At 54.5% G+C, this 24,419-nt stretch overlaps 7 protein-coding genes across 7 annotated transcripts; 2 read left to right on the top strand and 5 right to left on the bottom strand.

The window, feature by feature from the left end:
* Window positions 1-171: 171 nt before the first annotated feature.
* HETIRDRAFT_60330 (subunit beta type peptidase T1A, 20S proteasome) lies at window positions 172-1,487 on the top strand. Its single transcript, XM_009543543.1, has 6 exons — window positions 172-353; window positions 417-567; window positions 619-687; window positions 738-880; window positions 934-1,204; window positions 1,257-1,487. The coding sequence occupies exons 1-6, from the start codon at window positions 180-182 to the stop codon at window positions 1,388-1,390; spliced, it is 942 nt and encodes a 313-aa protein (XP_009541838.1). The 5' UTR covers window positions 172-179; the 3' UTR covers window positions 1,391-1,487.
* Window positions 1,488-1,599: 112 nt separating this feature from the next.
* HETIRDRAFT_471243 (uncharacterized protein) lies at window positions 1,600-5,857 on the top strand (the record flags this gene model as incomplete). The annotated part of the gene is made up of 21 exons (XM_009544482.1): window positions 1,600-1,960; window positions 2,016-2,060; window positions 2,111-2,779; window positions 2,833-3,050; window positions 3,109-3,336; window positions 3,392-3,440; window positions 3,503-3,636; window positions 3,687-3,781; window positions 3,833-3,874; window positions 3,930-3,986; window positions 4,043-4,139; window positions 4,190-4,292; window positions 4,349-4,385; window positions 4,435-4,456; window positions 4,510-4,523; window positions 4,573-4,656; window positions 4,688-4,970; window positions 5,028-5,051; window positions 5,112-5,187; window positions 5,239-5,710; window positions 5,776-5,857. The coding sequence occupies 21 exons, from the start codon at window positions 1,600-1,602 to the stop codon at window positions 5,855-5,857; spliced, it is 3,192 nt and encodes a 1,063-aa protein (XP_009542777.1).
* A 248-nt stretch (window positions 5,858-6,105) lies between these two features.
* Window positions 6,106-10,223, bottom strand: HETIRDRAFT_308558 (uncharacterized protein; the record flags this gene model as incomplete). Its single annotated transcript, XM_009544481.1, has 9 exons — window positions 6,106-6,261; window positions 6,332-6,361; window positions 6,458-6,519; window positions 6,575-6,811; window positions 6,892-7,070; window positions 7,168-7,691; window positions 7,758-7,862; window positions 7,966-8,963; window positions 9,044-10,223. 9 exons carry the CDS (start codon window positions 10,221-10,223, stop codon window positions 6,106-6,108), a joined length of 3,471 nt encoding a protein of 1,156 aa, XP_009542776.1.
* Window positions 10,224-11,017: 794 nt separating this feature from the next.
* On the bottom strand, window positions 11,018-15,247 carry HETIRDRAFT_432523 (uncharacterized protein; the record flags this gene model as incomplete). The annotated part of the gene is made up of 11 exons (XM_009544480.1): window positions 11,018-11,543; window positions 11,653-11,955; window positions 12,047-12,296; window positions 12,364-12,483; window positions 12,550-12,776; window positions 12,855-12,979; window positions 13,035-13,357; window positions 13,418-13,953; window positions 14,025-14,251; window positions 14,403-15,027; window positions 15,085-15,247. The coding sequence occupies 11 exons, from the start codon at window positions 15,245-15,247 to the stop codon at window positions 11,332-11,334; spliced, it is 3,111 nt and encodes a 1,036-aa protein (XP_009542775.1). The 3' UTR covers window positions 11,018-11,331.
* Window positions 15,248-16,519: 1,272 nt separating this feature from the next.
* HETIRDRAFT_122303 (uncharacterized protein) lies at window positions 16,520-19,426 on the bottom strand (the record flags this gene model as incomplete). Its single annotated transcript, XM_009544479.1, has 9 exons — window positions 16,520-16,789; window positions 16,855-17,031; window positions 17,089-17,190; window positions 17,244-17,310; window positions 17,362-17,483; window positions 17,552-18,004; window positions 18,035-18,315; window positions 18,433-18,610; window positions 19,316-19,426. The coding sequence occupies 9 exons, from the start codon at window positions 19,424-19,426 to the stop codon at window positions 16,520-16,522; spliced, it is 1,761 nt and encodes a 586-aa protein (XP_009542774.1).
* Window positions 19,427-20,966: 1,540 nt separating this feature from the next.
* HETIRDRAFT_308530 (uncharacterized protein) lies at window positions 20,967-21,423 on the bottom strand (the record flags this gene model as incomplete). Its single annotated transcript, XM_009544478.1, has 2 exons — window positions 20,967-21,090; window positions 21,146-21,423. 2 exons carry the CDS (start codon window positions 21,421-21,423, stop codon window positions 20,967-20,969), a joined length of 402 nt encoding a protein of 133 aa, XP_009542773.1.
* Window positions 21,424-23,056: 1,633 nt separating this feature from the next.
* On the bottom strand, window positions 23,057-24,094 carry HETIRDRAFT_309034 (uncharacterized protein; the record flags this gene model as incomplete). Its single annotated transcript, XM_009544477.1, has 4 exons — window positions 23,057-23,489; window positions 23,545-23,756; window positions 23,809-23,906; window positions 23,956-24,094. 4 exons carry the CDS (start codon window positions 24,092-24,094, stop codon window positions 23,057-23,059), a joined length of 882 nt encoding a protein of 293 aa, XP_009542772.1.
* Between the last annotated feature and the right edge of the window lie 325 nt (window positions 24,095-24,419).

Here is a 24,419-nt window from a genome sequence, read left to right as displayed (position 1 = left end):
GTAAAGTAACAACGGGATTGAAAGCGACTTCGCTCCAAAATATCTGGCAAGTGTAGTTGGGCTAGAAAAGACGGTCTTAGTCATCTAAGTATATTGTCACGTGTAGAGCCAAAGATGATCCAAACACAGAGGACGCGCGCCATGGCCGCGTAAGCATTCAAGATCCATACACTACGACGATGAACTCTTTCGCGAGCCGCTTTTCAAGGACTGAGGCGGATATCGAGGTTCAGAATGCAAGGAGGCTCGAAGATGACAGTGCGGACATCTCCAATGCCATGTGGGGCTCACAAGCTGGCTTTGGGAACTTGGTGAACGGAACGCATTCGTTCGATGTCCCCTCGGTTGCAGATGTAAGTTATTCTCCAGCATCAGCATGATAACGCGACATAATGTGCACATCGTATGGTTGCTAGCCTGCGGCATTTTTGAGATTACACACGGACGACCATGCCGATCCCAATTGCCGAATCAAGATCCAGCACGGAACCACAACCCTTGCCTTCCGCTTTCAGGGAGGTGTCATCGTCGCTGTAGACTCTCGAGCTACTGCGGGAAGCTACGTTGGTACGTGTGCTCTTCCCTGCTCCGATGCATACTGAAATACGGCAATCATAGCATCTGGTACCGTGAAGAAGGTGATCGAAATCAACCCCTACTTGCTCGGCACAATGGCTGGCGGCGCAGGTATGCTCTCGAATTGTGACCGTTATATTTTATGCGAACCCCATATCTAGCCGATTGTCAATATTGGGAAACATATCTCGGTATCCAATGTCGCTTGCACGAATTGAGAAACAGAGAGCGAATATCAGTGGCCGCTGCGAGCAAGTACCTCAGCAATCTTGTATACAGTTACAAAGGAATGGGTCTCAGCATGGTATGTTCTCGAGACGACAATCACGACGCTTAACTTTTTTGACGCGTCAACAGGGTACCATGATTTGCGGTTGGGACAAGACAGGCCCAGCATTGTTCTATGTAGACTCAGACGGCACGCGTTTGAAGAGTGATCTGTTCTCCGTCGGGTCTGGGAGCACATTTGCGTATGGTGTGCTTGACCAAGGCTACCGGTGGGACTTGACAGATGAAGAAGCACAAGAGCTCGGGAGGAGGAGTATCTATGCTGCAGGACATCGCGATGCCTTCTCAGGCAACAGTTGTAATTTGTACCATGTGAAGGAGGATGGTTGGAAGTTCATCGGTGAGTTCTCTTTCCACGTTACTCGAACATCCAAAAGTGAACGGAAATCCAGGCAATTATGACATCACGAAACTGCACTACGAGGGACCAGGAGATGATGTGCCAGGTGCACCAGGCGGCGGATATGGGTATGAAGTCCGCACGGGTGGTCAAACTTCGATTATCCCTCTTGCAGTCCCCGCCTAAACGTGTACTGTATTTTGTACTATATACGCCGTCGCGGCCCATGAACGGCAGGCGTTCGGGGTGCCCCTTCCGTTCCAAAAGACTAGGTGAATACTACAATACACTGTGGGTGAGGGAACGTGGGAAAACGGAGCGTGTCTTGTTTCGGACACTGCAAGTTGAGGCCGAGGTTTGTAGCGTTCTGGTCGAACTGTAATGATCTTTGTGTCATGAAGCGCTTGTTCTCCAAGAGGTTTTCTCTTCAGCCCCAACAACTGTCGCAGAAACCTGCTACAACTACCGCTCCGTCCAGCTCGATAGCACACACGACCGGCTTGCAACCGTCCTACGTGCTCCCTCCGCTCCCTCATCCCCGGCCGTACGATCATATAGCGCTACTGGCGACACAGGCTGGCCTCCTCGTCTTTCCACATCTACCGGACGGGGCCCATCCAGAACATCATGTTCGCATCTCGTGGGGCAGGCCGCTAAGGGTGGAGGAGCTGAGTAGCGACGAAGACAGTCAAGGAGCAGCCTGGGCGGAGAGTGTGGTCACTTATGGGATCATTGGTATTCTAGAACTGTTTAATGGTAGATCGTTGGGCTCTCTTGCTTCTTATTGGATGTTGAATTTCATCGCGTGCAGCGTCCTACTTACTGGTTATCACTCAGAAGTCGGATGTGGGACACCGTGAGCAGCCAATCTGTATCCAGACGGGCAATATCCTGACTTTCTCGAAGTCCTCGATGGCAGCCGGCCTATCCATGGCATCAAGGGCGTGACCGCTATCCCGCTGGATTCTGAGCAGCGCGCCCGAACCGTGCTGAGCGCCCTCACATCGAGGAACGCTAGTGCCGCTCGATTTTCTCTCGTAGCGGGATCGTCAAGCGAGGTCGTTGAGCCAACACAAGAAATTTCGGCGGAGGATGTAGATAGCAAGAGACTTGAAGACTCAGACGAAATCACATCTCCGCACGTCAAGTTCGCTGATGAGGACCAAGTCAAGGTGATGTCGCCGTTGAACATTCAAGAATTTGCCCTCCCAGATGGACCACCCTCGCCTCTCTCCGGGGCTTCTACTCCTTCCTCTGCATATTCTGTGAACACATCGCCTATAGCTAAAACTTTGACTGAGCGACTATCATTTTGGAGTAGGTTATCCAAGAGATCCTCCTATGCACCAGTTTCTGCGGAGCTTCGAGCTACGCCCGAAGAGGAGAGGGAGTCGTTAGACCATATCATAGACGGTGGGGAGCAAGAACCTGCAGAAGTCTTAAATGATATCTTAGAGACGACAGCTCCTCCACCGACCACACTGGACGAGAAGCATTCCGAACTGGAAGAAAAGATTCTCAGAGAGGTCGTCAAAGAATACGGAAAAGGCGAGATGTATTTTGCCTATAACTTTGGTTTGTGTCGCTTCCTCGGGTGCGTATGTTTGATCAATTGACTATTCATGCAGATATCACCAGGTCATTGCAAAATAAGCAAGATCAAATCTGTAAGAATCAGAAGCGGAACTCCCTCCTTGCCGACTTGAATGCCTTGGATCCTTCGTTTGCCATTGGCGACAAAGTCGATGTTCTTGCGGAGCCTTCACCAACGCTTCCCCTCTGGCGGAGAGCAGACCGTCAGTTTTGGTGGAACGAGTGGCTGTCGAAACCTTTTATTGATGCTGGCGTGAGAAATCGTTTATTCATTCTATCATTCTTAGATACTGATGCCAACGCACCATCAGCTTCACTCATATGTCCTGCCTATTGTTCAAGGGTTCTTCCAGGTTGCTTCTTTTCCTGTGCCCAGGGAGCCTGAGACAACTGAATCGGGGGATGCGGCGATCGTGGACTATATCATTCTATCACGGCGCTCGAAGAACCGTGCTGGCCTGCGGTATCAGCGCAGAGGCATCGACGATGACGCCCATGTGGCCAACTTCGTCGAGACAGAGACCATCATGCGTGTAGAAGTTAGTAGAATCAACGTCTCTGTCTTATGGACTGAACTTGACATTCCTTGTACAGCGGGAGGGTGTATCAAACATTTTTAGTTACGTGCAGATTCGCGGGTCGAGTGAGTGCCATCTCTGAGGGTATTTTCTCATGCGAACCCTCTGACTGATGTACCGTCGATAGTTCCCCTGTTCTGGACACAGTCAGGATATAGTCTGAAGCCGGCGCCTACGCTATCGCCTGAGCGCACCCGCGAACAGAACATTAATGCGCTAAGCCGCCATTTCAAACGCACACTTCCATCCTATGGACCTCACGTATGTTCTTCAAGGTGAATCATATTCCCGTGCTGATTTTTTCCTTATAGATGGTCGTAAACTTAGCTGAGCATCATGGTAAAGAAGGGGCTGTAACACAAGCCTACCGAGATTATCTCAGTGAAGCTAATTTGTCGGGCGTTCGGTGCGTTGATCTTGCGCTTCATCATCTAGTAAGTTCACAAAGTTTTCTTAGGTATCATGAATATGATTTCCACGCGGAGACCAAGGGCATGAAGTAAGTATTTTGACTTTTTAATCTGGAAAATTTAACTTCACTGCCGTTGCCATAGGTATGAAAATATTTCTAAGCTCATTGAACACCTTGATCGAACGTTCGAAGCGCAGGGGTAATCATCCCTATCTTTCTCTGTTGATTCTCCGAATGTTCATGACGATGCACCAGGTATTTGTGGATATGTAACGAGACCGTACTTTCGCGCCAGAAAGGCGTATATCGCACGAATTGCATTGATTGTTTGGATAGAACGAATGTAGTGCAGGTCTGTTATTCCCCAATCGGCGCGTGCATCTATTGACGCTGATATTGTAGTCCGCGTTCGCTCGACACATGCTGAATCGTCAACTCCTTGCGGTTGCCCTCTTCAATCCATCGGAGCAAGGACGAACAACGATCGACGTTGTCTTTAACGATAGTACATTTTTAACTCAACGTTTCTTCTCCTTGATTTTGAGACGCATTGCTTTTCAGTGTGGGCTAACAATGGTGATGCTATCAGCCGAAGCTAGTAAGTTGGAAGCTCCGATAGGTTGGCATTGACGCTAACAAACATGTAGTGCGGGAACTTCCGCTCTCAAGGTATTTTCCTCTTATAAAGGGTCACTATATGCATTCTGAATAGCTTGTTTTAGGGCGATTTCACTAGGCAAGTATATTACAACTCCCCTAATGCGATGTCATCTTAATCTGAACAGAACTGGAAAGCGGGACCTTGGAGGACTGCTCAACGATGGCATGAATTCGCTGGCAAGGCAAGCTTATCTCGGCTCACACCGAATGTGTCCTCCGGTCCTGACATGACGATTTCAGGATGTATACGTCAACCTTCAGTGACTGGTTCTCTCAGACGGTCATCGATTTCATGCTTGGATATCGGACGTTGTCCGTGTTCTCCGAGTTCCTGCTCAAGCTGCAGTCCACCGATCCACGAGAGCTCATCCGCTTGTCCAAGATTCGTGCTGAAGCCATCGCCACATCTGTCTCCCGCGTCTTGCAAGACGGTGAACGGCTACTCTCAGGGTGGACGTTGTTTGCCCCTGTTGAATTGAATACAACCGTGGGGGATAAATTTGAAGAGAAAGTCTTATTACTAGTGAGTATATATCATCTTCAAAGTGTCTAGTGGTATACTGAGTAGCACATATTGCAGTCTGTTAAAGCCCTATATATTGTCGTATGTGAAGTCCGTGATATCTACATTGTCCATATGATTGATCAACGTAATGCTTCTTAGAGTTATGACTATAATCTCGAAAAGGTCAAGATGTATACCCGCGTTCCTCTTGGAGATGTTGTCAAAATCACTAAAGGTGACAAAGTCTACATGTCCACCGAGGAGACACTCATGATGGCGCTCTCAGGCGCATATATCCTATCTCCTTTAGAAGAAGCTTCCCGCGATCCCATCCAGAATGCTGGATTCACCATCCACTATCTTAATACCCGCCAAACTACCCGCGTGACTAGCTACTCGGTGCGCAACAGTGTGGAGAAAACACTCCCACCACCACTGCCGACTGGGCTCGCACCCGCACCGTCACCACGACCAGTCTCTCAGCTTCGCCCACTCACGTTGTCGCGCATCCTCTCGGGCGCTGCGCCCACCCCCGACACCGGCGGCACCAGCTTCGCAGCGTTCAAGGCGCTGCCGATCGACCCCGCGCGGACATCGCGCGGGAGCCGCTTTGCGTCGGAGCCAGCGGATGAACTTGCGGGCGCGACGACGTGTCGGGAGGCGGTCGAGCTCATGATCGACACTATCCGTGCGGCATGTACGGATGCGGGGGCAGCGGGGGCTGGCTACGAATTCGTAAAGGCCGAAGACGTTGTCAGGTGCGCACGAGTTCGCCGTGTTATTGTTTGCTTACGGCTTATACGTTCTGCTTTTCCGTTTACAGCTTGGTCGAGGCTCAGAAGATGACAAGCGTGTATGCGAAGATGGAATACGGCGTGAAGCGGTTGCTGTGGTTGGGTGGTTGAGGCGTTGCTTGACGCCGATGAGGGTAGATACGGAGAGTCGAGACTTCACGACACGACCCTTCACGAGCTTGCCACACACTTCGTTTCTCACCAGACTCGCCTTCCAATCTCCCTTATTTACGAAACCGGACAGGGACTCCAAGATAGTGCTCGACATTCTGATCGATTAAATATACAAAAGATACCCAGAACAAGACTACGTGTGAGAAGAAATTGTCCCTTGAGCCAGAAACGGCAGAGTCCGCAAATTACAAGCCGAAGGCAAGCAAAGTTGTGTAGAGAAGGTACGAGCAGCAACTAGTAAGGATCAAATTGTAGTCGGGAGAGCCCGAGCTGGCCTTCGAGCCTCCGATTATACCTTGTGCAGAAGAGTAGGATGATGAGCCAGGGTCCAGTAAAAAGTGCTAGAGGTAAGTACTGATGGAGAAAAACAACATGAGCGGGAGAGCGAGCAGATTTAAAGGCAGTACTGACCGGGGCTGCACACAACTCCGTCCATGAGATCTAGTTTCGGAGTGAGCAGTGGTATCTAAATCTCGCGGTATCGAAGTGGGTAAAATGATGATGGAACAAGGGGTGGTGCAAGGATAGGAGAAACACGAAAGAACGAAAGAAATACAGGAGCCCACGTCGGGCAGCGCCTCGTCGCCGCAGTATGTCACCTAGGTATAGTCATCTCCACCGAGAAATCAAACGAATAAAATTCCGATAAATGACCACGCGTCGTTTCTTCTTCTCTCGTTCTTTCGTTCCCCGTTACTTCCGCGTCTGTCTCCCTCGCGCGCGCGTATGAGTCCATGTCGGCATCCAAGAATACGAAGTGGGTGTGGGTGGTGTGCGCATGAATGGGTGAACGGTCAATAGCGACTGATAGTGTGGTAATTGGAGGGACGTGAGGATGGACAAGAACAATTAGGATGTGCGTGATAGGCATAGGGGTTGGAAGGAGTGCAACTATCGAACACGAGGTTTAGGGGGTGAGCGCGGCATGTGATGGATAGAAGAGAGAGAGATCGGCGAGCATGTATGGGTACAATGGAGGGTGCCCCGCGGGCACGCGCACTTCGGGATAGGTCTAGATCTGTGAAGTTTGTGCAGTGTCCTCTCGGGACCAAAAGATATGCAAGGTAAGTGGGGGCGAGGAGTGCTGCGCTTAGTCCCACTCGGCGCAACCGCGTTACGCGGAGAGGGTGAAAGACGGTGAGGCAAGGAGCTGTAGGCGGAGAAGCTCTGTCAAGCACAGCCGACACGAGACAATCAGGAAAGGGGACGAACAAGCACATCCGACGTGGACTCACCTCGCGGCTCACCGCAACGAATCGCTTCCCGTCCCAGCCAGATCGATGAACACTGTCATCCGCTTCATCGCCCTTCGTGCACCACGCCGGGCCCGTGTGCGGCTGGACGTAGACCCGCTGACGCTGCTCATGCTATCCTGATCTTGTTCGATCACGACACGCCGCATATGTTGCTCACACAACATCCGGCCCTCCACCTCCCAGTACTCAACGAGGCGCACCGTGCAGCGCCCCTTACTTCGCGAGTCCTGCATCCGGACCTTCTTTTGAGTGGCGGAGACGACAGGACCGTCAGAATCATCATCCGACTCTGTTTCCTCGTCCGAATCCTCGTCCGAATCTTCTGCATCGCTCTCGTACTCGCACATCAGGTGCTCAGGGTGGAATTGGCTCCCGTTGTGTGACACGGCGCACGGGCCCTCAATCGGCTGCCCACATTCCGGAAGCGCGCAGAGCGAATTGTTGGCTTCATGGTAGTGATATGCGCAGAACGGCTTGCCGTCCCAGACATAGAACGATTTATCCGGAAACGGTTTCTGTACACAGAACGAGATGCGTGTGAGCTAGACGTCAAGGGGCGGGAGGACAAACGAGAGACGCACGTGGCAGGTATGACAGTTGAAGCACTCGCGATGGTACTTGCCCTTGAGCTGACCGTCGGAGGACGACACCGCTTGCTTTTCGATTGGTAAATTACACCGGCGGCACTTGTGTGTCAAGCGAGACAAAATGAGCAGGGAAGAGCGGAGATAGCGGGCGCCGATGATACGACGAATATTCAGGAACTGTGGACAAACTAAAAATACTCACCTTGGGCAGATACATATTCTTCCAGCACCGATCGCACAGCACGCCCTTGCCGCTCTCCACCCGTATCCACCGACCATCCTCGATTTTCCTTCCGCACTTCACACACTCCCGCACTCGGCTCCTCACGCTCCCCGCCTCACTCGCGGACGTGACACTCACGTTCCGCTCCCGCTCCCGCTCTTCCTCCCGCTCCCTTTCTTTCTCTTTTTCTTTCTCCTTCTCCCGGGCGGCGCCGTTCAGCGCGCCCGAAATTGTGCCTCCGCGCCGTCCCGAGCCTGTTGGGCCCCCGAGGCCCAAACTGCGAGTGCTATCACGCTGACTCGGCGTCGTATGCGAGCGCGTAGGAAGCTTGAGCGGACGCGTGCGCGGAGACGCGGAGACGGACGCCGGCGAGCGGGGGAGCGACGCGGCCTCGCTGCTCGCGGGAGAGCGCAGCAGCGCGTCCATCGAAATGTCGACCCCGCCCGTCGCGGTGGTTCCCGAGACGCGTTTCGCGCCGCCGTACGATCGCCCAGAGTACGCCGACGAGGATGCCGAGCTAGCCGACGGCCGGCGCTTGCTCGCGCTCGGCTGAGGCGCAGGCTGGTCTGCCTCGTACTCGCTCTCGCTTTCGGTGCGATAAGCGAGCCCACCGTACTCAGACCCATCGTCGGTGGGACTGAGCGGGATTGAGATGGGAGCAAGCTCGCCGACATCCTCCGTGTCGGCCTCGTCCTCGTCCTCGTCCTTGCCGACCATGACGGCGACGGCGTCTGGGCCCACGTCCGCAGCGGGGAACTTGTTGCGGTACTTCTCGAAGAAGGGGAGCCGCGGAGTGTTCGGCGTGGTTGGTGTCATGGGCTCGCCGGAGCCCATGAAGGGGGCCGGAGGCGGCGGCTTGATCGGGAAGGGGATGGAGGACGGGGAGTAGCCGTCAGGCCGCCCGGTGATGGTGGCGTTGCTGTCGCGGGTGGGATCGTGGACCGGCGACGGCGAGGCGGCGGGTGCGGCGACGGTGGCTGGAGAAGAGGGAATGAGCGCTGGAAGCGGGGGAAACGACGATCGTGCGTCTAATTCGGGCAGAATGAAAGTGGCTCACGATCTGCGCTGCCTATATCGAGCCATTTGGGTGCGTTCGCCCGCCGCCCGTCCATCCCCTGCGGCGGCGGCGCCTGCATCCACGTCCCTCCCGGCCCTGGTCCGGGGCTCGCCGGCGCACCAAACGCTGCGTTGGCGAACATTGCCGCCCGCGCTGCCGCCGCAAACCCCCGCCGTCCGACACCCGCCATGCCAGCCTCTCCACCGCTCTTGGTGTCGATCTCGGGTCCCATGTCCATGTGCATGGCAGAAAACTGACTTGGGGTCGGCGACGGTGGAGGCCGAGGGGAGTACGGGCTCAATGGGGGCCCCGTGGGGGAATACGGCGACAGTGGGAGGGCTGCGCTTCGTGTGGGAGCTGCATTCCCATCGGTAGAAGGGCGACGGTAGGCTGCTTGCGAGACTTCGGGCTGCGTCACGGACGGTCGACGATATGGTGCCTGCGGTGATGGTTGATCATCGTTGCGGGAGCGAATGGAAGACGCGTTGGAAGGCGCCCTCGCGCGCAGCTGGAGATGTGGGGGTGCAGTCGAAGGTCCACGACCCGCAGCCAAATTTGGCGGAATCCCAGGCGACGTGGCCGGCGCAACAGGAGGGCGATAGGATGCAGCAGACGGGGTGCGCGCTGGCGGCTCGGTCGGGGCTCCGCGTCCATCACTGCGGGAGCTCCGTACTGTCGACGCGGGCGAAACAGCGCGCTCTGGCACAGCGGCGGGTCTGTTCGGGCTGAGGGGCGAGCCGAGGGGGGAAGGCCCTCTGTGGAGCAGAGTTTGCGATTGGGGAGAAGGGATTCGTGGCGGGGGGTGGGTAGGCGGAGGTGTTTGTGCGGGTCGTGGGCGGTCTGTTCGTCGTGAGTTGGAGGTGACGGTGGCAGCCGAGGCAGTGGAGGCATAGGAAGAACGCGAGACGGCCGAGGCGCGTGAGGAGCCCGAGGAGCTGCTGCTGGAGGGGCTGTGTGAGCGTGTGGAGGACACGAGATTTTGGATGCGTAGAGGCCGAACTGCGGGTGGTTTGCTAGCGGGAGGGCTGCGTACGGTAGGAACGGGGGGCGTGGGCGGGCAGACGTGATCGCCGAGCTGGTCGAGGGGCACAGGGGATCCGCAGGTGGAGCATTTCACAGTGGGGAGGAGCTGGGAGATGCGGGCACCCGGTATAGAAGGAGGGTTGAGGAGTTGGGCCATGATAGAGATGAGAAAGAGGGGGAGGAAGAAGGAGAGGAAGTGGGGAAGGAAAGGAAGTGGGGAAGGAGAGAAGAAGGGGAAGGGGAGGAAGGAGGGGGGAGAGCGGACCGCTGGGCGGGTCGCTGCCCTGCGATAGTTGCTTAAGATGTGGGCGGGAGAGAGATTGGACGACCAGCGTGCGCGTGCGCGTGAACGATGAGACGAAGACGGTCTCGGTTAGTCTCTATCAGCACGACGCTTCTCCACCGTACGAGTGGATCTCTCCTCTTTGCTCTCTCCCGCTCTGCTCCCAGCTTATATCCTCGGATGCAGCCCAGCCAGTGCCAGCGAGTCAGAGGTAACCGTGCATCGTCGCGTCGCCGGATTGTCGACACTTTATGTACGAGCTATTGCAGCGTCCATACCATTCCTCGCCAAAAAAGGCAATCAACGCCTCTGATCGCCCAATCACGGCGCGTGTCTGCGGTTCTTCTTGCAGGTCCCAGGGGTGCTCCGTCCTCCAGTAGCCACTGGAAACAGTCGCAACTGTTATTAGAAACAGCATCCAGCCCACATTACATGCAAATTCACCAGCCAAGAAAAATAAAAGCAGTGACCGATCGCCCACGATGCAAAAGAAGAACGTCGACGACGTCGATCCGTCCTTTTCTGACGCTCGACTCACTCGACTGGGCTCACCGTCGTGGGCCATCACCATCACCATCGACCATGATCCGCGGCGTCGCACTCGTCGAAGAAATCAACGCTTTCGCATGACAGCCATTGGCTTCTAACCCAATGCGCATGCTGCGTGTACATGTCAACTCATGTATCATAATTCAATACAGTTTGGCGCGCGTTCCCATCACATCATACAAGTCGGTGGTCCATCCGCCGAATACATCGCCATACTATATATATATATCGGCTCGACCGCACGACATGTACTGACGTTTGCCGCTCGGAGACTATGACCGTGCACACCGGGACGCTCAATCCAACGATCCGCAGACTCACATCAAAACTCGACGCAAACGAAAAGTCCAAAGAAACGGATCCGACCAGATCTACCATAGAGTCCCTCGAAAACTTACTTCACGCCTGTCACAGGCCTGGCGCACCACGACCGCTAACTCGCGGCAGCCGCGTACGAAAACGAACCGCGTTGGGTGACAGGCGCACCATCCCCGGGCATCCCGCTCCCTGCGCCTACCGTGGACACGACTTGTTGTGTTTGCTGGTGCATCCCTGACGGACCACCGGCCCCGACGTCCATTCCAAGGGGTACACCTCCCGGCATATTGCCTCCTAAAGTTCTCGAGAAGAACTCGTCCCACTGACCTGTATGCGCCGCGGCACGATGCACGAGCCAAAAAGCCCAAACAAATCGCAGTTTGAAAATCGACATAAATGGACATGCAAATGTATGGAGAAGATCAAAGCCACGTACCCCAGTCGAACATGCCCCCAGGGATACCCTCCAACAGACTATTATCCGCCAATGCCCACTGTTCCAAGCTCCCCGGCATCGCGAAGTTCTGCCCGCTTGCGTCCAGCAGGTTCATGACCTGCACGTTCTCGCCCATCCCCGCGCTCACGTTCATCGCCGGGTTCACATTCGCGTTCGCGTGCGTCAGGCCGGCACCCACTCTCAGACTCGCCAAGTCGGCACCTCCACCGCCGCCACCTAGTGGGGTGAAATGCACCATCGATGGCGGGGCAGACAAGTTCTGGGCAGCGACGCGACGCCCACCTGCAAGCATTAACGCAACAAGCGCTAGAGTCAGCATGCTATTTTAGAACACTTCGCAGTCAAGAGACCAAAATGTAGAAAGGCGGCTCACCTTCTTCTTCCTCGTCGCTCCCGCTGCTGATCACGGTTTCTGGCAGCACGTCCTTGTAGCTCCCCCTCGTCTTGCCGTGCGCCACGAACACGCCGCCTCCCGGTCGACTCGGGTCTTTCTCATACTCAAGGCCACCCAACGGCGGGGGCTTCTTCCCAATGACACCGCCGGTGGGGTTCAACGCCGGCGTCTCGATGGGCGGGGGAGGTCCCTGAGTCGCTTCGTACAGGAGCGCGATAATCTCGGCCGTCTGTGAAACAGAGTATCAGTCTGTAAATCCGATATGAAGTGAGGACCACAAGGCGCAGAAGACATACCTTGCGTCGAGCGGACATGTGGTCCGGCGAAAGAGACTTCTCCCACCGTCTGATGCAGTCACGCAGCTTCTTTAGCTTCAACGCTGCCTCCTGGTCTTGACGTCTCGCCCATGTATGGTACTATCCGATAACCAATACGTCAGTATTGTGTATCTGCTCCAATTATGCGTGCGAAGATGAACGGACCTGCACGAGGGCACAAGATGTCGCGGCATATGCAACGAGCATCCACACGTCATATAAGTTGTCGTGACGGTCCAACCAATCGATAGCATCGCCCGTGAGTTGCACAAGGGCAGACCATTGCTCGACAGTGAGCCCGAATTTGAGATGTGTAGGGCAAGAGTACGAGATACGCATAAACACCCGCCAAAAGATCATGGACACACAAGAGTAGAGCAAGAACAAAAGTCCTGGATGCCATGACGATACGAAGAGAGCAATAAGCCTCTAAGCGGACGCAGAAAAAGGAAGGGGAAAGGAAACCGTACCAGCATTCGTAGCGGTGTCCGGCCCGCGGAACTGCAAGCTTTCCGGGAGGTTCTTCTTCCAATCCTCGATGTCCGTAAGTAGAGCATAGAGCATAGCATCGTTCGTGAGCGTCAATCCCGACGGACTACAGATTCTTAATCAGCATAACGAACAAAACAGATGTGCCAAGAGGAGCCGACCTATAGATGGACTTCATCACCCGCCCGAGAATGATACTGAGACGAACAAGTTCGTCCATATACAGGTCATTCGGGTCTCCAGACGACGGCAATCGAGCATCACAATCGTTGACGTCAATCATGTATGGATGCCCATACGATAAGCTGATCCTGTTGGAACGTGACATATCAGCAAGCGCGGAAGAGAACAGCGGTTGAAGATCGGGAACAAAGTGGATGTCGACTTGCCATCGGTCGCTTATCACACAAGCGCCCCATAATCTGCGTCTGAGCTCGATGTTTTGTTTAATCGCCTCTACACGGTGGAGACCCATGTCTTGTGCCTGAAGATGGTGGTATATTTAACATGTCACATACTCACCGCACACCGAACACCAACGTACCATGCGAATAGCCGTGCCCAATCTGACCCATAGCGCGGACAACGCGTTGGGGACGAACTGCGAATGGCAATCACCCACCATACACAATATGAGAAGACTTTGAACATTGGCGATGGATGCGGTCGACAGAATGTCTTCCGATTTTATGACATTGTTCACCGCATAGCGGATCGAGTCGAATACGCTCTGGGGGACTTCACGCCTCGCGGCGGCGACGAGGCAGATTGAATAAAGCAATATCGGGGGAGGGGAAGGGCTGGCGACAAATTCCGCCTGGGTAATGACAGGTAGGACGGGCGAGATCTCCGTGAAATATGCGTTGACAAGCTTCTCGATCATGTCGCGCTCGATGCGCATATCAACCGGTTTGGGCAATGCCAGCTGCACTTCATCGGTGCCGGGTTCCAGGACTTGTATCAACCCGTCACCGTTTTGTGTCACCTCCCAAGTATGATGGTATCGAGTATCGTAGGACTCATAGATACGGGACGAAATCGTTGCGCTCGAATGCAAAAGATGGGCTTCCGATGTAGGGCCTGCGATGGGACCTCGTCAGCTGTGTTCGGGTCAAACGAGGCAGCCGCCTGTGTAGTAGGGGGCGACGTACCGCATACCCTGGCGTCAGCGGCGCGAGACGACTCACCGTGTGGAGCGGTCGAATCATGTACACTCCCACCAGATGCCTTATTGTGTTCACCGCTATGAACGGTTTCCTCCTCCAGCTTTTTTTTCTTGAAGCGGGTCTCCGCGATGGGGAGGAAGAAAGTACACTCAAAACCATACTGCTTGCAGTGCTGGCAAGCGGGGGGATCGGAATCTGCCAAAATGTCACATCTAGCCCAAACGTAAGCCATTGTGTATCACGGAGTGTGCGCCAACGATTCGATCACGAGATGCAGGAGATTGATCAGAAGCGAAACGTGTGAAACATAAGGAGGAGTGCAAAATCAATGCATATTGGGCAAAGACAGAAGAAGACACGAACCTGATCTTTCTGCTGCGACAGCTGTCGCAAGCCCTCTGAGTTTTCGTCCGCTTTTTCATCTCTGCCTGTGCGGCAGCCGCTGCTGCTTGGGAAGTCGCAGCACGGTTAGCTTCACTACCCGAAGTCGCAGCCTCGCCGTCCGAGGCAGCGTCCCTTGGTGCGTCGGACTTGCGCTTGCGCTTTCCAGTGGACGGTTGCGTCGCAGACGAAGGCGACGGCACCGCCGATGGTGATCTCTGTGCATTGGCTTCGGAGGGGGCGGCTGTGCGAGGAGGGCCATACATCACCATATGTGGGGGCGGGTAGCCCGGATAGTGCGTGTATGGATACGGGTTATGGATGGGATAAGCATACTGTGGTTGTGGAGGAACATGACCCGGTATTCCCGGACCCACAGTGGGGCTCCCGCCATTGGCTGATCCAGACGTAGGGGAGGGGTGGTGGTAAGGGGAAGAGGTATGGTGGGGATGGGCAAAGGGCGAGCCGTTGGTGGGGTATGGAGGGGCCATAATATGATACTGCGAAGCGGGATATGGTTGAATGGGAGACGGGCGAGCGTCGGAAGTGTTACGAGGGGCGTTCTGAGGTTCGTCGCGGGCGTGCGAAAGCGTAGACGGGCGAGAGACTGTGGAAAGTCGAGTGAGCATTCACGAGCAAATGCGACGAGGGAACGACGGCATACTGTTCGAGTCTGGCGTCGACGGGGACTGGGCAGGCGCGGCCGAGGTTGCAGCCTTGGATGAGCGCTTCCGGGGCTTTGTTGAGGACGGTGCAGAAGATCGAGAGGGATTGGTCGGCTGTGGCTGTTCAGCCTGCTTGGGTTTCGTTTTGTCTCCGGGGTCCATCTCTATCCACTGTGTTCCTCCGGCAATGACGTCCGAGACACGCACACCGCGCTGGCTCCAAAAAGCTTGCTAACAGAAAATCGGGTTTCCGTGGGCCGAAATGATCCTCCTTGACGAGAGTGAGCTTTCAACGGCGGGGATCTTGCTGAGGCGATGGCGTGGATCTGCCCTACCTCTCACGCGATTTTACAGAGACTGCGCGATGGGCGAGAGCGAGAATCGCTGCGAGGGAGGGGGAGTATGGACAGAACGCAGTACACCGGCGGCGGTACGGCAACGGAACGAGGGAGGGATGCCGTGACATAGGCAGGACAGATGCTTCGGGCGCCGCTCCAAATTTCGATCCCGCGGACAGGGGCTCATTTCAGGGGCACGTTGGGCCTTCGAGGGTACAAACCCAATGCTTCTCCCACAGTCTGGAACAGGTCGAACCCAGCAAGTGTCCGTCACACCGTCCAGAAACCATCCCTGGCTCGCCTTGCGCAACCCCCGAATACAGAACAAGACAGGCATCAGCAGCCCCCACGTTCAAACGAGCACTCCATCCGGAAATGTGGACACATGGTATTCTGCAACTTTGCCGCGGCGATCGGTAGCGTCCCGCGGCGGAAGCCCTTCTCGTTTCGGAGCAATTATGTATCGCCGCTTACCTTGCTTACGTCGCCAGCCTCGAATTCATGGTAATTTACAGCCTTTTACAGCCCATCGCAAACCGTCTGAACCTACTAGCTGGATCTCTGCAGACCGCGATAAACTCGGACACGGAGCCTTCCGAAGGCAACGAAAATAACTGTTGTCCCCTTTCAAATTTGAGAAGCCGAGAGGACTCCAACGGAAAGAAGTCGAATTTCCCCCGCTCCGGAAGTAAGTACATTGGAATTCATTGCCAAGTCGAGACCAACATGACGAGACATGACGATGTTGTATTGGAGAACGTTCAGACGTTCAGGGCGCGATGCAAGTCTTCGAAAGCATACTTGCGCTGCCCTGACAGGCAGAATGAACGAAACCCAATCTGATACATGACGCACGCTCTGCATTCCTTTCTGGCAACCCCAGAGCAAGTAAAAGAGGAGACAACGATGGCAACAAGCGAATCAGCGAATAATTATACTGCACGACAGGGGAGAAGCCTAAACCGACGCCATGACGAGCGATAAAAAGCAAGTAGAGAGCCGCAGAACAGGAGAACAGAAAAAAGAAAATCGAGACGACAAATCCACATTAACCGAGGGCACTTTCATGAAACGTTGTGTATTCCGACTTGACCTCTCAGCTGGCCATTCCGACACCGGCCTCCAGATCGATGTCGTGCTCCTCCCATGAATTTTCCAGCAATCCAGGGTTTACCTGCCGCTTGTCCTCCGTGGCGACGGCATGCGGCTGCAGCCACGAAAATCCAGCAGGGCGGCACAGGACGTGAGTGAGGTTCCGGCGCCAGTTCCCGTGGGAAAACGGGTTGGGCGGCACAGGGCCTTCCCCGAGCGACTTGTGCGCCTGGTTGCGGATCTGCTCGATAGTGGTCACATTCAAGAGGAGGAGCTATAGATGCTCACGTGAGCAACAGTATCGACGGAAGCGTGATTACGACAAAGGGAGATACGCACTCTGAAATGATACGAAAGTAAGGCAGCAACCGGCCATATCACGATCATTGACAGGCAAAACACGACGACGCTCCCAGCCCCCTCGTTGACGGCGTGGTGGAAGCTGGCGCCTTCCCTTCGCGTGATAAGATACAGATGAAGAGCCGATGTGACAATCATGAGGCACAGCGTGAGCGTCTGGCGCTTCGCCTCAGTCACGGAGATAGGCTATGAGGCGGTCGCGAGTTGACTCACTGCTGACAGAATGAACGTAAAGAAGCAGGTATAATTCCGACGTCCAACACAGTTGTTGACCCATTGACAATGATGATCACAGCCATCGACGCAGTTGTCGCACTAGAAGTACCGATAAGCACGTTCCTCTGGGGAACAAGACGGTAAGAACCCACCATTTTACAATGACTGGAGCGCGGGGGACGATATGTCTGGCATGTTGGGCAATATTTGACGCGTACTCTGTACACATATGTGGCCATTGTATCGCAACAGACAACGAGCATCACTCACATCCCAGCTCGCACTTTGATATCGCGAGGCAGAGCGGTCGGGGTCTGGTCTGATGCTGTCGCAGATGAATAAGGCGGCTCAGGATCTATATTCCGCGGAAGAATGCCCGGGTCACGAAACGCCTGTGAAGCCATCCCCGAAACAGTTATAGTATTCGCTTTATACTGAGATGGCACCGGCGCAAACGTACCGTTGTCAGCATTGATGAGATGGTCAATAAACACATATACGCTCCAATGATTGCAACAGCGGGGCTCTCATTATGCCACCACCAAACGCACGTTGTGCTAAACCATGTCCCCACAATGCCCAGAGCCACCGTGAACGAGCCGATAAACGCCCATGGCGAATCTCCGCCCGTGAGCAATGCTCCTCTGCAGAAAAAATGGTTCCGAGAGGGATGTGACTGATAGTTCCGCATCGGTCGCTTCGTCTTCGGATCGATACGAGGCACGGCAGCCAAGGGTATGATCATGTCGTTCGGGGGGTACGGGGCGAAGGAAGGGGATGGTGTGCGTCGAAGCTGAATGGAAGCAGAGGTCGAGGGCTTGTATCGCGGCACGTACTCGTCGTCGAACTGCTTTGCCTCGAGTGTCGTCCCGCCGTGGCTCTGCGAAACAGGTGAGCCTGCCTCGACCGACAGCTTAGGATGTACATTCGAATGTGGAGAAGCGACGGGGCTTCCTGCAAGTGACAGCGACCTGCGAACGGAGTCGAGGCTGATACCCAGCTTCCCCAGGCTGTCCCGGACACGCGCGCCTGCGGCAGAGGCGCCGCTCGTGCTCATGCTCATGCTCATCTTGCTTGTGGGGTTGTCCGGTTGCCCGCGCGATACTGAGGGCCATGAGTTCTGCGTCCCCGAAGATGCTGCGCGCTTGAGGCTGCCTGCACCTATAGGCAGCAACGGCTCGCGGCTGAACTTCGAGTTTCTAGCAGGAAGTGGGCCCGTCGTATCTTCAGAAGTGGAAGCGCGCGAGGTGTCCCCGTTCGCTACGGGGGCACCTACGCTTCCCGAGGCATCCGAATCGTACATCACCTCTTGTGAAAGAGGGTGCATTCCGAGCGCGAAACTCTGCATGTCTTGTTGCGAAATTCCGTGGGTGGAGGAGATGGAGGAGGGGCGGCCACCGATGAAGCCTGCGGAGGGTATCTGGCTTTGATTAGGCCTAATAGGACGGAAAAATTGTGCAGGAGGGAGGATTCCACCTGCGTGGGTGGATGTGGACGCAGAATTGGAGAGGGTGAAGCTCTTTCGTGTTGGGGATGAGGGATCGGTCGGGGTGGTAGGTATCGACGGACGAGTGCGCGAATTGGAAGAGACACCGGATCCCGAGCGTGTGTGTGTTGCTCGAGGGGTCTGTACCGAGGTGCTGCCGGCTCTGATGCGACTGGAAGAAGCGGGGCTATCGAAGCGCGTGGATAGACCAACTGAGGAAAGGGATGAGGGGAGTTGCGAAGGGCGGTTTGCAGAAGTGACAACGGGAACAGAAGAGGAATATGGTAAAGAGTGTTGGGAAGCCATGATGCTGAAGGCAACTCAGTCTGAGGTAGAAAGGCGTGTACAGGAAGAGGAAGAAGTGTGTGAACTTGTGAAGAGCAGGAGACTATGTGTATACAAGCCGAATTCCTGAAGACCAGTTCCGAGATTCGAGATTAGGGAGGAAAGTAGAGCAGGTCTGCACGCTGGATCCACTGGGGAGGATGGAGGGCGAGCGACGGGATGTCGATCTACCGGCCGTTCTGGCAGCGCTTCTGATGCAGCCCTCTGTTTGCTCTCGTTTGTCGACGGTGCTCTCCTCGACGAGCACCCTCCTGGAGATCATCACTCGGCGGAAACTCGCATGGAAGGGCTGGAACGATTGTCTTCTGTTGAGGTCAGCCTACTTAAAAATACAACAATGCGACGCAACCGCTATAAGATACAACACAATAGTCTCCCTATAGCTCCCTACACCTTCACCTCCTCCCTCGCTTCGCCACCCGACTTCACCTTATCCAGCCTCTTCTCGACAATCCATCCCCGGATAAAGGTGCTGCTCATCTTCGTCTGCCTCAGCAGCTCCATGTCCTCCGCATCCAGCCGTGCTGACTGATGAGATATCACGTCGATGACGAACGTCCTCAGCGCCGGGAGCGATTTTCCTGCCCGGTGTTTATCGACTGCGTTTGGGTCGTATCAGCGTCAGGTGGCGTCTACGAGTCGGGATACGCACTCGCATCTCCACCAGACAAAGTCTCCCGGCTTACGACAAGAGCCTGGATATTCGGATCCCAGCCTGTGGGTCCATATACGTCGTTGATAGGGACGACGTCATAAAACAAGCTTGGTTTGAAGAACTTTAGAAAGTCGTGGACGCGCTGCGAACGAACAAACAGGTTCTCAAGGACCTCTTTATTCGCCTTCTTTGTGAGAAGGGCATCATCTAAACCAAGAGACCATTTGGATCAGTTATACGGGCATCATCGAATGACAGGCTAGAGTGCCCACCAGTTACACCGACAATTAGTTTCTCTTCAGCTATCCACGCCCCCATACTGACCAGGATCTTGTGTCCTGCATGAAGATGATCGAACGTCCCTCCGAGCGCTACCACAGGGTACGTCGACGGCTGTGAGTCCTCGACGACCGGTGACTCCGGAAAGGGCGTGCCGCTCTCAGAGCCGGTATCCCCTGGCATGAGCCATGAGGGACGGAGCGATGCGAGCGGTTGCGGCAGCGGCACCGGAATACTGTCTGAGCAGAATCAATCGGTCACACGACAGGACACAACACAGACGACATCGCACATACCGCCTTCGACCCTGAAAGCGATCTCCATGCCCTCCCCGAAGTCTTCGTGCAATTCTTCGTCAAACCCTCTCAGCAGCACGTCCACCTCCATGAGCACTTTGTCCATGTCCTGCGCGACCTTCGTTGCCTGGACATAGACGTACGTCAGGAGCCTCTGGATCTCGTCCCACCTAGCCGTGTGTGATACGCCCGGGGACGAGCCATCACTGTTGACCGAGCCAATGCTGTCCGCCCGCCGTCTTTGTCCCTGTGGGGGCGATAGCAGAGCTGCGGGCATTTGAGAGCGCCGCCTCGCCTTTCTGCCCGTATTGAACAGGCGCGAAAAGAGGACAATGACGAGGTGCTCATGGGTGGACTTTGCGGCGGCGGCGATGACGGGCGCCAGGAAGTGTGGGGTCTCGAGGTCGTTGATAGTAGCGAGGAGAATCGCGCGTTCGATCGAATTGGGGCAATGAGGCATTGTCGAATCATGCGCTAATAGGCAGTGGACCTGATGTCAGAGTGGACAGAGAGAGAAGTTGGCGAATGGATCAGGGGGCCGAAGACAAATATAAGAGCGTTGTGGGTGTCATAGGAGGGATAGTATTCAGTCACTGGGCGAGGACGATGAGGCAATCGACGGAGATCCGTTGCGATCAGGGTCTCGCCCTCTGTCCCTGGGGGCCTCCAGGGGCGTCCTGTGCCCCCAACGTATTCGTCAATAATTCATAAGATTAGCAAAATAAATCGTAGATCGTGTTTCGAGTAACACATCGTAGTCGTGCAGTAAGGTATCTCATAGCCAGTCCACAGACGACAGAGAGTAATGCCTCGGCTATGTCCGTGTGCGAGGAGAAGACTTGCTTGCATACAAATCCTTGATGTCGAAAAATACACTGATACCAAAGGTGACGCACAATAGACAGGTGCAGGCAGAGGCGAGGTTAAACGCAGTGCACCTGTGAGGTCCAGTTAGATGCCAATGTCATCATCGCAAGGTGAACTCAAACACACCATCCGTCATACTCGCCGAGTGGACACCTCGGCCCAATCAAGATCCATACGAACTCCACCCCCCATAACCCAAGACCAAGCAGGTCGAAAAAAAGAGACCACTTCAGCTCCTTCCTCGCTTGTCTCCACTGTTCCTCCATCGCCAGGCCTTCAAACACGCTCCTCCGCTTCGGTCTCGTGCCCGGCGCACGATTCACGCCTGACACAGCTGACGAATTCTCGTCCCCTGACAGAATGTCTTCTTCATGGTCCAGCGGTCGTTGACCTTGGCCGAACATCGTTGGATCGACAATGAGATTGACCTGCACACCTTGGCCCTGGCCACCTTTCTTGCCTTTTGTCTTACCGCCTGGAAGACCTTGAACAGGTAGTATCATCATCCCCCCTGGCCCGCGTCCTAGCATTCCTTTGCTTTTCCGCCGACCGCAGTAACACGGTCGAATCGCATGAAGGTAGAAAATTGCGATGAAAAAAACGACGGAAAGAATGTAGAGGACATAGGTCTGAGGCTTGTTTCGGGGGGGTGGAGATGTCGAGGGTTTGATTTCCTATAAGTCAAAATGAGAAAAGATTGCCCATCCATGACCAGTAACAAGGAAAAGCATAGCATATCAGAGACGTACCAAGGCAGCGTAAATAGTAGCGATCGCTATTCCCAGTGCCAACAGCCCTTGCACAGTTCTGGCCGCGCCCCTCTTCTTCGGTCCGTGGGTGACCAGCTTACCCTTGACATCTACACTTCCGATCATCTTCACCTCTTCATCCTTCGCCATATCTTTAGTTCCAAACTCCCTCTCCAGCATCCGCAGTCTTTCTTCCTTCGTTTCCTCACTGATTACAGCCGAGCCGAGCCGATCGTTCTGAGACCAAGGCAAGACATCTTGCGACGAGGAATCAGACGTCATGGAGTACGGGTCGAGAGCATTCGAGGCGTAGGGGGTAGAGAAGTTCGCGACGGGATAAGTGGGATCGAAAAACGCAGGACTAGCTTCCTGAACAGACGCGCGCGCCTTCGGTGTGCGCTGCTCTTTGGGATACCAATTGTGGGACCACGGAGGGAACTGTGTGATGTCAAATTCCTCACCGTTGTGGCTTTCAAGGTGTTCGTAGATGGGAGGGGACTGTGCAATGTGAGGGGAGTAGTGAGGTCGATCTCCAGACCGCAGAGACGGGGACGGAATCGTCGATGGTAACGAGAATGGCCTGCGAGCGGGGGAACGAGAGGCATACGATTGCGCATGCGATTGTGATGATAATGTCCCTCGAGAGGACACAAGCGAAGGAGGCTGAAGCGAAAGCCTGCTGTTCGCAGCGAATGGGCGAACGGGGGGCGGCGAGGGTGGATATTCGACTTGCGCACGAAACGCAAAGGCATGGTCCGGTTCGGAAGAGAATGCGAGTTTGTGAGTCTGTCGCTCGAGGTGGAGGTGGTGAGCATAATCTGCTAGATCGAGTGCTTCGACAGATATGTCCGACGCCTCACGCCTCTGACGCTGATATCCCGAGGAAAGCCAGTGGTCATCATCTGATGTGTGGGTTATGTGATCACCAGGTTGTCTTGCAAAGTCTGGAGACCATGGGCGAGGGCGAAGCTGTGAGGACGGAGGCGGAGTGTCTAGCCGATGGCGTGAATACATAGTTCGTAAATAGTCGTTCAGGTTCGTGCGATGGTCGTGAATATTTAGCTCCTCGAAAACAAGAGCTGTCGGTATGTCTGGTCGGCAGGGCGCATACCCAGAGCTCTAGCCGTCCAAGGAGCTCTGAAGGTGTTAGTGGGAATAAGGACAGACGTGTGTAATCTAAATATAGAAACCCCCGACAATTAGAAACCGAGGCAAACGTTCGTTGAGGCCAAGCATCCAAAGCTCGCTTCACAGAGCCAAAAAATCATTATCGCGTACAACATACAGATCATGGAAGACTCTCTAGCCACTGAAGGAGTCCGGACAGCCCATTGCTATCGCTTTTCTCACTCTCCGACATCAGCGCCCTCCCAATACTAACCGAGGTCCCTATAAATTCGACCTCGCCCCCCTCCCACTCTGCGAACTTGAACGCCCCACCGGATGCTCCGCTGCATTCCAACCCGCCTAGCTCTGAAGCATCCACGCCTTCTTCACCCAGGCCTTCAATTCCCACTCCACCCATCTGCGAAGCGCGACGCTTCTCAAGCTCACGTTCGAGGACGGTACGCACACGATTGACAGCGAGCTGATCTGGGGATCCAGATGCGGATGTGTTACTCGTTTTTAAGAGATCGGACTTGTGTGCTAGGAGGAGCAGAGATGGTGGTGTCTGTGACGGTGGAATCGACACAAGCGTATGTAGGACTCGATGCAGATGTCTGATGGATTTAGCATTAGCGTCTGTGACGTGGACAGGGAAACTCGATCGCATACTCAGCTACAGCAGGGCCATTACGTGAGATAGTGCTGGCATCGACGACAAACACGACTGCTTTTGCATCCGCCAGATATTCGGTAAACTGATCTCTGATACGAGGATGCCCTGGAATGTCCACCACAGACAATGCTTTTTTGTCTGCGAGTGTGACTATCGATGTGTTGGATTGAAGTGAGGCATGAGTCGGGAGTGTCTGCTTGTAAACAAGCTGTGCATGCGTCGGTCGGGGAATAAATGCTACGAAGACTGTGTCCACATACTGTTGATAGAATAGCCGTCTTGCCAGCGTCTGGTGGTCCAACAAGTAGTATGGCATTCCCTTTCGACCTCGACTTTCTTCTGGCAAAGAAAACCAGGACTGTGAGAGCATCAGAAGCTGGTGTAAATCGAAAGAGCCTGCAACGCACTCCCTACAAGTAGGACAGCGACTGATAATGACACGCCGAGCAAAGTTTGCGGAGAAAACTGGAATGGAGTTGCAACTGATGCAATTTCAGGAATCAGCTCTGGGTTGAGACTTTGTCCTTCATGTGCTGAATGATCCATGACGAGGTATGTGGTTCCGGTATGGATTGGAAACCCATACAATTACGTCATTCCTCGAAACTTGTTTACAGTTATTGAATCTAGAAGCTGTTGGACAATAAGCATCAATAACCCTTCGGAGCTCGAACCCAACACACACTTAATCGACTTCCTTCAGAGGCGACCTTCAGTCCGAATCAACAAAGTAGATCGAGATCACACGGATGGAGGTCGTAAAACATTTGGTATTCCAGGTAACCAGATAAATAAACATAACACAATGTATTAGTGGTGAGCAACGAATTTATGCTCATATTCTCTCCTGACTATGATAAATAAGCCACAG

The sequence above is a fragment of the Heterobasidion irregulare genome (genome assembly GCF_000320585.1).
Source record: "Heterobasidion irregulare TC 32-1 unplaced genomic scaffold scaffold_02, whole genome shotgun sequence".
In the NCBI taxonomy this organism is placed as follows: domain Eukaryota; kingdom Fungi; phylum Basidiomycota; class Agaricomycetes; order Russulales; family Bondarzewiaceae; genus Heterobasidion; species Heterobasidion irregulare.
Note: the sequence above shows the minus strand (reverse complement) of the source record. Positions and strands in the feature narration are given on the sequence as shown.

Excerpts from the sequence above, each read along its gene's own strand:
- HETIRDRAFT_60330 (XM_009543543.1), top strand. The coding sequence starts at position 180 with ATGAACTCTTTCGCGAGCCGCTTTTCAAGGACTGAGGCGGATATCGAG. Across the intron at positions 354-416 it reads ATGTCCCCTCGGTTGCAGAT|CCTGCGGCATTTTTGAGATT; the intron begins GTAAGTTATTCT and ends TATGGTTGCTAG. Across the intron at positions 1,205-1,256 it reads GGATGGTTGGAAGTTCATCG|GCAATTATGACATCACGAAA; the intron begins GTGAGTTCTCTT and ends ACGGAAATCCAG.